Source organism: Notolepis coatsorum (genome assembly GCF_963971535.1).
Source record: "Notolepis coatsorum genome assembly, chromosome: 4".
Classification (NCBI taxonomy): Eukaryota; Metazoa; Chordata; class Actinopteri; order Aulopiformes; family Paralepididae; genus Notolepis; species Notolepis coatsorum.
Window position 1 is genome coordinate 125,410,411 of NC_140168.1, and position 15,112 is coordinate 125,425,522.

At 39.8% G+C, this 15,112-nt stretch overlaps 1 protein-coding gene across 5 annotated transcripts in view; it reads right to left on the minus strand.

Annotated features, from left to right (window-relative positions):
- The window catches only part of abhd4 (abhydrolase domain containing 4, N-acyl phospholipase B), an 85,521-nt gene extending 72,847 nt beyond the window's left edge, over positions 1-12,674 (minus strand). For 3 of the 5 annotated variants that reach the window (XM_084313268.1, XM_084313267.1, XM_084313264.1), the window contains exons 1-4: positions 12,651-12,674; positions 12,431-12,501; positions 11,595-11,637; positions 3,851-3,933 (exon numbers count right to left, since the gene is read on the minus strand). In XM_084313268.1, coding sequence (XP_084169394.1) covers positions 3,851-3,933; positions 11,595-11,620 — 109 coding nt within the window. In that variant the 5' untranslated portion in view covers positions 11,621-11,637; positions 12,431-12,501; positions 12,651-12,674. Of the gene's footprint in view, positions 1-3,850; positions 3,934-11,594; positions 11,638-12,430 lie in introns of all 5 variants that reach the window. The other 2 variants (XM_084313266.1, XM_084313265.1) reach the window with 2 other exon arrangements.
- Between the last annotated feature and the right edge of the window lie 2,438 nt (positions 12,675-15,112).

A 15,112-nucleotide genomic window follows, 5' to 3' on the forward strand; every position in this document is an offset into this window, starting at 1 on the left:
ATTATTGTTATTTGAAAGAGTTTTGCTGTCTCCTGCTCAGGGACTACGGGTGTAAATTAGCATTTCTGCTACAATCCGGCATGTTTACATTTTGTATTTTTTGTGCTTGATGTTCATTAACATGTGCTGTCCCTATCAAATAAACTATCAATCAAACTTACAAAGGCTGCTCGTAAAAGATGAACATGAACAGAGTCAATTTCTGATCAGGTTTATTTGGATGAAACAGACCTGAAGTTGTACCTCAATTGCAAACTACTTCCCAACGACACTGCTGAATAACAAGGAATTCATTACACAACTCAAAGAAGCTCTTTCAGTATTCCTACCAGAGAATGTGAACTCGGTGCCGGACCCTAGAATATTATGGATGTCGGTAAAGGGAATGATCAAGGATTTCACTGATAGCTTTTCATCCAAAATACGCAAGAATCGATGCTCAAAACTGGCGGAACTAGAAACGCTTTACTCTACGTTATTTACTTCTTTACAATATAACGACTCGGTTCGACTGGAATCTCAAGTTAATTTACTAAAAATAGAGATTAACGCCATTTATAAACAACAATCTGAAGTACAAATACGTAGCACAAGACAACAGCATTACTCTCAAGGTTCCAAACCAAGTCACCTACTAGCTACGCGATTAAGAGCTAACGCAAAATATGCAGATATAACTTCCATTAAAGCACAACAAGGACTTGTAACAGACACCAAAGTAATAAACGCGACATTCAAAGAATTCTACTCCAACTTGTATAAATCAGAACACAAGGACACATATCTTAATCAAATTAATCTCCCCAAACTTTCAGAGGATGATGCTAAACAGTTAGAAACACCAATCACACTAGAGGAACTCAGGAAGGCCATATCCGAAATGCAAAGTGGTAGGGCTCCTGGAAGAGACGGTATCCCACCAGAAATGTACCTCTCATGTTGGGACATAATTGGACCCCTATTACTTAATATGATTTTATACTCAGTCAAGGAGGGGAACTTTCATAAGAACGACAATATTGCACTCATAACAGTTCTCCTTAAAAAAGACAAAGACCCCACGAGTGCGGTAGTTATAGACCCTTAAGCCTCCTCGGAACCGATATCAAACTGTTCTCTAAGGTATTAGCCATCAGACTTCAAAAGCATATGACGTCTTTAGTTCATCCGGATCAAACTGGCTTCATAAGAAACCGTTTGATCACTGACAACATAAGACGATTACTATACGTACTAGATGCCAGCAAGGACGACACCACACCTAAGGCTCATGCTGTCCCTGGATGCAATGAAAGCTTTTGATAAGCTGGAATGGTCGTATCTATGGGCAGTATTAGAAAGGATGGGGTTAGGAAAAGGATTCATTGATATGATTAAAGTATTATACAAAGACCCATCGGCCATGATTACAACAGGTATAATCACCTCCGGAATATTTCCGGTATCACGCTCTTCTAGACAGGGTTGCCCTCTTAGTCCCGGACTATTCGATTTATCACTAGACCGTTTAGCACAATATATAAGACAATCCCAACTCATAGAACCAATCGTAATCAAGGGCACTCAACACAAAATTAGTCTATATGCGGACGACGTAATACTGTTCATGCAAAACCCTAACACCGCAATGCCTCATCTTCTCAAGTTGATTAATGACTTTGGCGTCGGCGACCTATCGGGATTTAAGATAAACTGGCCAAAGTCGGCTTTCCTTCCACTGAACGCCCCTGCAAAAAAATACAAGTCATCCAGAAGAAATACCAATGGTTAAACACTTTAGATGTTTGGGAGTTGAAGTATTCCCTACCATAAGCCAAACGGTGAAACACAATTACATAGAAATCTAAAATAAAATACGACTTTGACAGGTGGTCAAAACTTAAAAACTCAGTACAGGCACGGGTTTCAATAGTTAAGATGGATGTCTTACCTAGAATCAACTTCATCAGCTCAATGCTTCCGTTACCCCCTCCAGATGGTTACTGGAAAAAATTACACTCTTCCGCATATACATTTATTTGGAATAACAAACCACCACGTATAAAAAGATCCACCGCAGAGAAACAAAGCCGACGGAGGGATGGCATTTCCAAATTTTTTCCACTATTTTAAGGCGTACACTTTAAGACCACTGGCAACCTGGTTTGAACCCCAAGCATCAGTATCCTGGAGAAATTTAGAAGTAAATATAGTAGCACCACAGAGACTGCAGGACATAGTATACACCAAAGTATCAATTAAGCAATGCGAACTGAAATTTGGCCCCATAATTACTCATGCGATCCAGATATGGCGTGAAACACAAAAAAAATATTCTACATTTACATTTACATTTACATTTAGTCATTTAGCTGACGCTTTTATCCAAAGCGACTTACAAGTTCTGTACGACAAGCCATCAGGAAGAGCACAACTCTATCAGCTGAGTAACAATGTTCATCAAAGTGTTGAGTGCTACAGTGTAGGTTAGTTTATTAGGACAAGTGCATGACAGTATGGTTAGTTAGGGTTAGGTTTTTTTTTTTTTTTTTTTTTAATTTTAATTTAATTTAATATTCTAACCCACATAAATGGCATAATCATACTCCCTTATTCAATAACAATGCACTCCTGATTGGAAAACGACCTATAATATTCCCTAGATGGGAAAAGCAAGGCATACATACATTAGGAGATGTTTTCAACAAACAGGGTATTTGTAGTTATGATGAAATAGAAAAAAAAATTATCTCACCGGTTCCACATATTATTTTTACGCACAACTATTGTTATGTTTGAAGGCTCACAGTGTTCCATTAAGGATACCAATTGCACACCACAGATACCACAATTTTTTCTATGAAAGAGAGACATCGAGAGGTTTTGTATCAGATTTTTATCATCAATTACTAACGGCCTCGTATGAAACCCTCCACCTAGACTCTATTTGGAGGAGGGATATACCAGACCTGGAAAAAGATTTTGATTGGCAAGAAGCCTGGGCAAATGTTCGACTTGCATCAAGGAACCCGGACCATCAACAAATCAATCTTAACTATATTCATAGGACATACTTGACTCCTATAAGACTGAACAGATGGGTCTTAAACAAGACTCCAAATGCTCCTTATGTACAAATGGGGACGAGGGGACATTTATGCACATGTACTGGGACTGCCCACCAGTTAAGATATTCTGGAAAGAAGTGACCCAGCAATTATCAAATCTCTTAATTCTGAATATACCTGTACACCCCTCTGTATTACTGCTGAATGATGTTTTTGAGTATGCAGTACCTATACAGCTAAAGAGATTGGTTTTATCTGGTAGCATCACGATGGATTCAACCGGAAAAAATGTGCCGAAAGGTCTGGATTCTTACATATCTCGATGTGATTTATCTAGAAATATCTACAGCAAGAATTTTGAGTCTCAATGAATCCAAATTGACAATGTGGTTAGAAGTGGTGGAGAGAATAAAAGCTAGCATATAATGGTAGTGTCTGGTTAGGAGCGAATGATAATGGATGGATTATCCATTGGGGGGTCCAGGGTGGGGGGTGCGAGCAAGAGCATATGTGTGTAGGGGAATAGATAGCAGGTATTAGGGGTATATCTTGTATAAGACATTTATCTAAACTGTGATTTAATTTGATGTGCACTGTTAACAATGCTTGTATATCTAATCGTGTGTTGTCATGTTTGTTTATGTGTTTGTTTAAAAAATAATAAAGAAATAAAATACAAAAAAACTACTTCCCAATTAACACAGAAATTTGTATTGGTACTTATGGAAGTACTCAGTGAAGTAAAAAACAAAGCCAAATGACAGCTGGTTGGCGATTGGCAGTTATAGCGAGCAGGTTCTTACAGGCAAGGATCTTGGCCTCTGTGCTCTTGAGCAAGGACATCGATGTTGGACGCCAGGAGGGCCACCACCAGCCCGAACTAGGCCTGAGGAGAGAGAGAGAAGAGTGATTGATTGATTGATTGAAAACTTTATTAACAGATTGCAGAATGGGTACAATACAGTACAGCTCAATACACACAATTGTTAAGGGGATGCAGACCAGAGAAAGACTTTCGTCTTGTTTACATCAGGGTCCCCCATTTTCAATTCATCAGGGTGTAGAGAGAGAGAGAGAGAGAAGAGAGGCAGCAGACAGAGAGAAGAGAGACTGTATTTAATGTGTCGCCTCACTTCTAGATACCGTGTAGAGAATGAATGCTGCAGTAGCAACATGTTAACACTCCTCAAGAGTCTCACGTTTACATTTACATTTAGTCATTTAGCTAAGTCTTTTATCCAAAGCGACTTACAAGTTCTGTACGACAAGTCATCAGGAAGGGCACAACTCTATCAGCCGAGTAACAATGTTCATCAAAGTGTTGAGTGCTACAGTGTAGGTTAGTTTATTAGGACAAGTGCATGACAGTAAGGTTAGTTAGGGTTCGATTTTTTTCTTCTTTTTTTTTTAAGATAAAAAAGGAAAAACGTTTCACACACGCATGCCCTCAATCTACTACCACTATACAAAATGAGGAGGCCTGTAATCAATGATGATGCAACCGAGTGGATTTGAACCTGGGCCCATAGGATCCACAGGCGGCCGCTCTAAACCAGCTGAGCTAAAGGGTCAGACAGGGACATTATTTTTTATTTTAAAACATAAAATCACATTAAGACCGAGGTCTCATTTACAACTACAAGTGCGACCTGTTCAGACAGCAGCCCATATGACAGTTACACATGTAAACAGCAACAGTACACTCACCAGTCAACACACAATAAATTACAACACAAAACATAAAGAGTCAAAGAGGGGGCGGATAGAAAATACAGCCTTACAAACAAGAGCAGAGCATAGAAGCTCTCTCCAAGACACCCAACATCAGGGGGACTAACCTGGCCAGCTTCAGACTCTGCTGTTCTGCAGGTGGAGGGGGCAGAGTGATATTCTGAATATGTACGCTATATCTGGTCTGTTTGCGAAGTAGATAGGCAAATAAGTAAGTGGGAAGCAGACCTAGGATGGATTTGTAAATGAAAGTATGCCAGTGCAAGGTTCTGCGCATGGAGAGATATGACCAATTAACTCAGGAATACAGCAAACAGTGATGTGTAAGGGGTTTACAGCCAGTAATAAATCTCAGCGTGCCATGATAAACAGCATCCAGCAGATGGGAGACAATTAGCAGATGCATTCATAATATACAGAATATCACCATAATCCAGAAGCGGCAATAAGGAGGTGGCAGCGACCAATCGTCTCCTTGCATTAAAGGAGAAACAAGATTTGTTTCTAAAAAAAGAAGCCCAATTTCAACTTTAATTTCCTTGCTAGCGAATCAACATGGAGTCTAAAAGATAGGCCAATTAAAATACCTAAATATTTATAAGAAGTAATAAATTCAATAGGGGTACCCTGCACTAGTGACATAATGCAGAGGAGAACAGCTGGCACCTTCTTAAATGAAAATAACATGGCTTTTGTTTTATCTGCATTTAACACAAGTTTGAGATGATACAGGTGTGACTGTAAGACATCAAAAGCAGGACTGTAAGGAAGCAAGGGCAACAGTGCTCGCACAGTAGGGCTGACCTTCGAAAATAAAATTGGAATTCAAAGCTTCGGGCCGAGATTCGATTTTAATTCGAAGCTTCGAGATAAAAAAATATATATATTTTCTTTTTTCTTTTTTTATGTTGTGGGACTTGTACAGCACTTTGTTCAACTTTGTCAGTGCTGTAAAGTTTAAACCTTTTTAAATCTTAGACAAACGAAACACTTTGCTTTCATGAAATATTGTAAGCCGTCATTTGAGGCTTTAATAAAAGCAGCACAATGAACACAAATCTGTCAGTGCCGAGTCCGACCTCATCTTAAATAACAAACAGCCTTGCTTGTTGTAGTTAACAAAGAGAGGCAGAGTTGATTTTGCACACAACATCTTTTTTTATATTCAAATTTTATTTTCATATTCGAATCCCATGCCCATCGAACGAAGCTTCGAAGTATTTAAGACAGCCCTATCGCACAGCAGTACAAAATGGTGTCGTCCGCATAAAGATGGACAGAGACGTACATCGTTTATATAAATGATAAACAGGGTCGGCCCTAGGACAGAGCAGAGCCCTGTGGCACACCATTTGTGACATCAAGGACACTGGAGGAGAGATCACCAAATTTCACACTGTTTTCGGTTTTGAGAGGTAATTTGCAAACCAACCAGTGGCTTGAACAGACAGACCAATAAATAACTAACAGGCGCTGGCATAAGATTACATGATCGACAGTAACAAACGCTTTGGACAGATCAATACAAAGTGCGGCACAATGATTTTTCTTGTCCAAAGCCTCCACAATATCATTAACCACTTTAGCAGCAGCAGTCACAGTGCTATGATGCTCCCTAAAGCCAGATTGAAGAGGAGATAAAATGCCATTTAAACAAAGGAATTCCTACAGTCAGTTCTATAGGCTAAGAAAGGGGCGCCATAACTGAAGCCTTGGGTGGCACTCAATAGGCAATTCAAAGTTGGTGAGCCACTTACAATAACAGACCACTTCCGCGTTACATGGTCTCTCCGTGTTCAGGAGACTCAGGCGTATAAAAAAGTATAATATTGGCTCATGTCTCTCCAGCACCCCCACAGCCGTAGCTACAACCTGACGTCAAGGCTCTAATCAACATGCATTTATTTCATCCCCCATGCTCAGTCCCACAGCCCTATGTTTCCACATTTCTAATATTTTTCTCAAAATGAGGCCCTATGTTCCCACAACCCAATCGTCCCACATTTCTAAGAATTTTCTTTCACTCAAAATTAGGCCCTATGTTCCCAGTTCCCACAGCCCTATCTTCCCACATTTCCTTTTTTCATGCATTTGTATCTGATTGTATCCCCCTTTCTCTTAATTTGGTAGCCAATTGCACCCAAACATAAGGCTGTGGGAACATAGGGCTGACCATAGATATATATATACTGTATCTATCGGGACTGACCGGAGTCACGGCTGCTTATATATACAACCAACAGACCTGTCAGGTCAGAGGCATGTCATGTCAAGGCAACCCAATGTGAACTTTATGGCACTGCAGGTGAATAGTTAAATAATTTAAGTTAAGGCGAGACACCCCAGGTGAATAGTAGGGTTGGGCACCGAAAACCGGTTCTAATTAGGAACCGGTTCCTAACTTCCGGTTCTGGAACCGGAAGTAACATACCTGCATTTTGATAAAATAAAATAAAAAATATATATATATACTTTGTTAATTAATACCCTAGTTACAGTACAGCAACCAAATTAAACTGTATCAAGTCAACTGAAAATGTGAATAGTATGAATTTCTTTTTAAATTCAAAAAAAAAAAAAAAAAATCTCCTGCGAAATAAGCTGTGACCTGCACCTCAAAGAATCGGAATCGAGAATCGTTCAAAACAGGAATCGATATGGAGAATCGGAACCGGAATCGTTTAAATCCAAACGATGCCCAACCCTAGTGAATAGGCAAATATACTTTTTTTGTTGATTTTGAGATTGTTATATTTTGCTTCCTAAACATGTCTTCTATGAAACTAGTGACAATAAAACGTCAATAACAAACATTTAGTTGTTTATTTTACTTCATTTAGCCTTATTGCATCCATAAATGTGCACATATTTAACACTTTAACTGCCGGAAACGTGTTTAGGCGTCTTTCCTAGCCATGCTCAAGTTGCCTAGGACGCCGTAACTCGTCTTTGATATCAATATTTCTAAAATCTGTGATCGAAATCATATTTCCCCTCCGCAGCCTTGACACACAGTGCTGATCTCCTCTCAACCCTCTAGCGGTTCAAGAGCGCCATCTGGTGGCCGATCGGCAGATCGAAACCGGATGTCAACCTTTAACCCGGCAGGACTCACTCCATATGGGGTCCGGGCACTCGCTAATATTAGAGAGACTCCGTCTTCACACAGTGAACATCGATCGGTGGAAATAACTCGAAAAAACAACATGATTTGGACGTATATACTATTATACAACCTGGAAATAGATCCGGCATTTCAACATCCCATAATTGAAAACTGTCTACTCCACGCTGATCGCCCAACGGCCCGAGGAGACTGGGGTGAGTTTTAGCGTGTAGTATTACCGTGTTCGATACTAACTGCTATGATGAACATATGACCCACATTAGATGAATGGTATAACGTTGCCCACGGAATTATAAACGCCCCCTCGCCCATCCGGTCAACATCAGATGACGTGTAGTAAATTCTAGAAGTACGTCCAATTGAAATTTTTGATCTCGCACAGATTCCTACCAAACTGTATTTCATCATCAATATAATGCATTTGGGGCTATAAATCACGTTCTGGAGAAAGCTGCAGAAAGAGATGAAAACATACTTATACTTTAGACCATATTTTAGTATGAATATGTGAATGAAAAAGTTTAACGTTGCTACACCATGAACAATACATATAGGACCTTGAATGGGCCCTAATAATGGCAATCTAGCAATAGAATTTAAAAAGTTATAGCCCTGCAAAGAAGTGGAACTTCTCCATGTTAAATAGAGCTGGCAACGGATGGTATATCATGAATTTAACCTTGGGCAGTTAAAGTGTTAATGGGGAAGTGCCTCATTTGCATATATAACATAAAATTCAGAAAACTTGCAATATATTTTTTCTTAGTTTATATGTACATAACAAACTGGGAAAGTTTCATAGTGATATCTATTCAAATATGTTTTGCCTATTAGGGGGTACTACACTGTACTAGTACTACACTGTTTGTAGCCTGTGTGTAGTTCTGTTCAGTTCAATAACATCATTATTATTATTCAGTTATCAGGCATGTGTTTAGGTTGTCTATTACTAATGGTTTGATTAGGTATTGTGTTTGTAAATATCTGTTTAAAAAAAAAGTATGGCATTTTACAATACAGAACTTTGAAGGCGTTTTCCCAAAAATGAGTTTTAAGAGTTTTTCCTCATACTCTGAGCCAGAAATCTCCACTTCAGTAGCACTCACATACACCAAACCTTCCAGTTCTATTCATATCTATGTTCTGAAGGTATTTACAGAAGGGTTTGTTGATATCGCATTCATACCCTGATTTATATCACATTTTATTCCTAAAAACATGGCGAAATATGGAATTTTACCATAAAAATGGACTGAAGTGTCTTCCCTTAAGGTCAGGCTTGAGAGACAATGAAAGACATAGAAAAGTTTTCCTCTGTAAAAAAAATGTCAGTGAATTTTTTCTTTTTAAAAAATGGCCAAAATTGACAGCTCTGAGCAGGCCTGCACTGCAGTAATGACTGCAGTAATTATTCGTGAAGAAAACTTCACAGGTGTGACCCAATGTTATATAAATAATAAATAACAGCCAATCGAAATAGGCTATTAACTTCGTCTAAGCACGGTATGTGCAGTTAAACTCTCGCCATTGAATGGAGGATTGAATGATTGACAGCCCTTGCCATCCAATACATGGAGGTTGAATATGATTGGCAGCCTTGCAAATCCAATCAGAGATTGCTGCATTGCAAAGTCAAAACGGGTCCATCTGCAGGGTAGGTTTAGCTCTGGCCAATCTCAAGTTTCTCAAGTTTCTTTATTAGTTGTCATACAGAAGTACAGAATACTTTTATACAAAATGTAACTGAAATAAGCATTTTGTATAAAAGTATTCTGTACTTCTGTATGACAACTAATAAAGAAACTTGAGAAACTTGAGATTGGCCAGAGCTAAACCTAACCTCCGACCCTGCAGATGGACCCATTTTGACTGTTCGAAAGAGCAAGGAAGTAGTTTAGTTGTTGTTTAGTAGAAGTAAGCTGTACAGCTATAACAAGTAAAGTCAGGCTAAATTAAACTTTGCGCCAACATTAGGACCGAAGTATAAACCAGCAACTGAGCAACATGAAGAAGTGGATCAGAAAAAACGTTGTGGATGAAAAAGTAAGTAGGCTAGTGTTTGTAAAAGCTTGTATGCTAACAGTAGCTAGCCATCTTAGCCTACATCACAATGATAATCACCAAGCTAACTTACTGTACACACTGTAGGGCTGGGCAATTAATCAAAACAGAATCGCGATATCGATTCATAGACCTATGCAATCTCATTTCTAAGTTATGACTATTTTTTTTTATTAAACTTTTTTTTTTTTTTTTTTTTTTACTTTTTAAATTATTTTATCTGGGTTGAACATGATTTGTGGAACTCCCTCTGGTGTTGTGGTCGTGGTATTCACTGACCTTTGGGAAGTATTCTGACATGCACATGGGTATCTTAGTGGTGTAGTGTATCTTGTAGACCAGGCCCATTGCAAGTTGCTGTACTCTGTCGTCTACTCTCTAAGCCATCCTAGGTTGTCAAAGTGGGCAGGGGTGAGGTGGGTTTTAGGAGTAAGGTCAAGCAGTAGTCTGACCAGTTTGTTTTGTGATGTTTGTAATCTTGTTTTTAGTGCCTTTGAGGTGCTTTGGTACCATGAGGTGCAAGCATAGTCGTAGTACCCTTGAATGAGTGCTCCTGTTAGAGTCTTCAAGGTATTCTTGTTTACCAGAGAGGAGATCCGGTACAGGAATCTAGTTTGTTGGTTGACTTAGTTTTATTACATTGGATCCCATTTTGTCACAGGAATGATTTGCCTCTATAGGATGGAACCCAGGTAGGGAATTTCATCTTTCCTTTTAAGATAAGATAAGATATTCCTTTATTGATCCCCTTGGGGAAATTCAGGCATCATAGAAGCATGGGGGAAGGGGGGGGGGGGTACAGGTAGTGAAAACAACACAAGCAGTGTAAACAAATAGGTCAATATAATTTACTATCTAACTAACTGAAATATATTTTCACAGTGTCACATAAGGTGCAGTATGCATAAGGTAGTGTTATAATTTACTATCTAACTAACTGAAATATACATTATTCACAGTATCACAGTATCCACATAAGGTGCAGTATGCCTAAGGTAGTGTAAGTTGTCCTCCTTGGGTTCCTATAAGTCCCAGGTCGATGTCTGGCAGCAGTTGCTGCCCACTGTTGTGGAGCCTGATGGCCACTGGTATGAAGGACTGTCCGAGGCGGTTAGTTGAGTGTCGGGGGGGTATGAGTCTGTGGCTTCCTTGTCACCTTCACCTAATATGTTTTGATCTGGTCAGGTGCGCTGTCACCTAAAATGTTTTGATCTGATCAGGTGCGCTGTCACCTAAAATGTTTTGATCTGATCAGGTGCACTGTCACTTAATATGTTTTGATCTGGTCAGGTGGGCTGTCACCTAATATGATTTCATCTGGTCAGGTGCGCTGTCGCCTAATATGATTTCATCTGGTCAGGTGCGCTGTCACCTAATGTTAATATGTTTTCATCTGTGTCCACTGACCACTGACACACAGTGGGGGATGTTTTAAAAATATAATTTAATATATAATATAATATAATAATTTGTGCTTCACCTAAAAATTTGGTCAGCAGCCTCCACTGGACTGAACACATACATTTGAAATAAATGAGCAGCAACCTAAGTAACTGTTAGATGGTGTAAGGTTAAGCAAGATAAATATATATATATAATGACTGTATATCAAGGTGTGTTTGACTCACTCTGTCTCAGTGTCGCTTCTCTGCATCGGAGCTGTGGCTGCTGCTGCAGGGTCCATGAATGAATGAATGAATGAAAACTTTATTTAACAGATTGCAGAATGGGTACAATACAGTACGGCTCAATACATACAATTGTTAAGGGGATGCAGACCTGAGAAAGATGTTTGTCTTGTTTCCATCAGGGTCCCCCATTTTCATTTCATATCTCATTTATGACATACACAACATACATGACATTTATGGCATAGGGACATATAGGTATTTAGTACTGATACATTTGTGACATAAGCGGTATTCAAATATACAGTACTGTTACCCCTAGATCCTGACAGAGTATATACATATGATGGGGAGGGGACTGTACATTAGGAGGGGGTGGGTGGGTGGGAGGTAAATATACATACGGCGGGAGGGAATATATACATGCGGTGGGGAGGAGACTGTCTATTAGGAGGTGGTGGGGGTTTTGGGCATTTACGGTGGCCAGTTTCGAATTGCAGCCTCCCGTAGGTGCTCTTTAAGAGCGGTTTTGAATGTGGGCAGGGATTCACATTCCTTTACAGCTTTGGGTAGGGCGTTCCACATTGTTGTGGCATAATTGCGAAACGTGTTTAGTCCCTTGTTTGAGCCGAATCTGGGTTTAACATGATTTGTTGAGCTTCCTCTGGTGTAGTGGTTGTGGTATTCACTGACATCCACCATTGGATGACATATTCCGGTAGCTGCTATACTAGCAGCGTCATTCTAATTACAAGTGAAGATTGATATAATAAAATAATCCTTACAAAACGCAAAACGCGGACACTGTGGTTGAATGTTTTGTAACTCGTACGTACCAAGAATAAGATCAGCTGACTCACTGTGAGAGGTGTACTGGGCGACGTCAACTTCCTGTCTGTTTAACTTTCTGCTTGGGGGGAAACATGCACTTAGAATCACCAGAAAGGCTTTCGAAATAGTGAAATGCCACGTTGACCGCAATATTTTCAAAAAAAATTATATGAAAAGAACAAGAATGTGATAAAACATGTAATAAAAACGGAGCTCAACGCATACGTTTGATCAGTAGAAATTCGTTTGTTTCCCCGAATGCCAAGATGGCGGCGGTCTAGTGACGTCAGAGTGTCTTCGAGATGGTGTTTTGTGTTACAAGGAATACGTTCCGACTAACTAGGCTGCGTGAATACTTTCCCTAAGCCAGTTGTCCTTCCGCGTTCGGTTTGCGCAATCTGATTGGCCACTGATGTTCCTCTCAGCGCCCAATCGCGGCCTAACTTTCAGAACTTTCAGCTCCACAAGTTTGTCGCATCAGCTACCTACCTGCATCAATATACTACTAACTATCAACTAACTCGCTACCGCCGTGCATCAATATACTAACTAACTAACTAGCACATCAATATACTAACTAACGCGCTACCGCCGTGCATCAATATACGCATCAATATACTACCGCCGTGCATCGCTATACTGCTACCGCTGTGCATCAATATACTAACATGACTTGCGCAACCTAGTCAATTCGGTAGAAGAGTCTGGTGGGCGAGATTATGCATGACCAGCCTGTGATCTAAAAACTCCTGCCTGTGGCTGAATAATGAAGCCCAAAGTCGCGTCACGCGCAAGAGCATATTACCTACTTATGCGGCATAAGTTAGTTATAAGTTATGCCGTGCTCAATATTAAAACTCACTGCTCGTCCACCCAACGTAAACAGAGTGTTAATATAGAGAGATGAAAACAATACAATACGTTATTTCGATTGATATGAATAGCTAGTTACGTTAATATAGAGAGATACCCTGAAGACTCTGACAGGAGCACTCATTCAAGGGTACTACGACTATGCTTGCACCTCATGGTACCAAAGCACCTCAAAGGCACTAAAAAACAAATTACAAATATCTCAAAACAAACTAGTCAGACTACTGCTTGACCTGACTCCTAGAACCCACCTCACCCCTGCCCACTTTGACAACCTAGGATGGCTTAGAGTAGACGACAGAGTACAGCAACTTGCAATGGGCCTGGTCTACAAGATACACTACACGACCAAGGTACCCATGTACATGTCAAAATACTTCCCAAAGGTCAGTGAATACCACGATCACAACACCAGAGGGAGCTCCACAAATCATGTTAAACCCAGATTCGGCTCAAACAAGGGACTAAACACGTTTCGCAATTATGCCACATCAATGTGGAACGCCCTACCCAAAGCTGTAAAGGAATGTGAATCCCTGCCCACATTCAAAACCGCTCTTAAAGAGCACCTACGGGAGGCTGCAATTCGAAACTGGCCCCTGCAAATGTCCTAACCCAACCCCCTCCAATGTACAGTAAATGACCAAGTATGGCTTTGTCAATATTCCAATGTACAGTGTACAGTGTCCCCTACCCAACCACCTCCAATGTACAGTCCCCCCCACCCAACCCCACCCCACCTACCCAACCTCCTCCAATGTACAGTTTCTACGTCAAATACTCTCTTTTCTGGACTTTTTTTGTATCACAAACAGTACTGTATTTGCAAATCTGGTATGTCATAAATGTATAGATGTAGCAGTACTGTCTTCTATCTGTATGTCGTGTGTGTCATATATGTTATGATGAATTGAAAATGGGGGACCCTGATGTAAACAAGACGAAAGTCTTTCTCTGGTCTGCATCCCCTTAACAATTGTATGTATTGAGCTGTACTGTACTGTACCCATTCTGCAATCTGTTAATAAAGTTTTCAATCAATCAATCAATCAATCAATCAATCAATCAATCAATCAAACAGACCACACAGGCTATTTCCATATTATTAGGCTATTACTTCACATAAAAGATCATGTCTAAATTAAATGCACAAAACAAAAAATGTATGTATCATAACGCTACCCTGGTATAAATCTATATGCATGTATTTATTATTCATAACGTTATACATATTCGTTAACGTTAGATCGTGCATGGCTTTTACATTGAAAAACGTACTAGGCAAAATCTGCATATGGCTCGCTGATAACAAACTATCATTACACATGGGCAAAACAGAGTCCATTCTCTTCGGTTCAAATAACAAACTCAGCAAGACCGACGGCTTCTCAGTTACAGTGGGTGACAATATTGTCACAAGGAAAGAAGATATTACCTACCTGGGTTCCATCCTAGAGGCAAATCTTTCCTGTGACAAAATGGCATCCAATGTAATAAAAAAAAGTCAACCAACAAACTCGATTCTTGTACCGGATCTCCTCACTGGTAAACAAGAATACCCTGAAGACTCTGGCAGGAGCACTCATTCAAGGGTACTACGACTATGCTTGCACCTCATGGTACCAAAGCACCTCAAAGCACCTCAAGCCTCCACAGCTTCAAGAGAAGCGTCAGGAAGTGGCTCATGGACAGAATAGAGGAATAGCCCCATATAGTTTGAATGGGTTTCCAATCAGGTTTTAGTTATTGTGGGATATACAATTTTAGCGATAGGTTAGTCTTCTAATGTTTTAAATGTATGTGTTTTGTGTTAC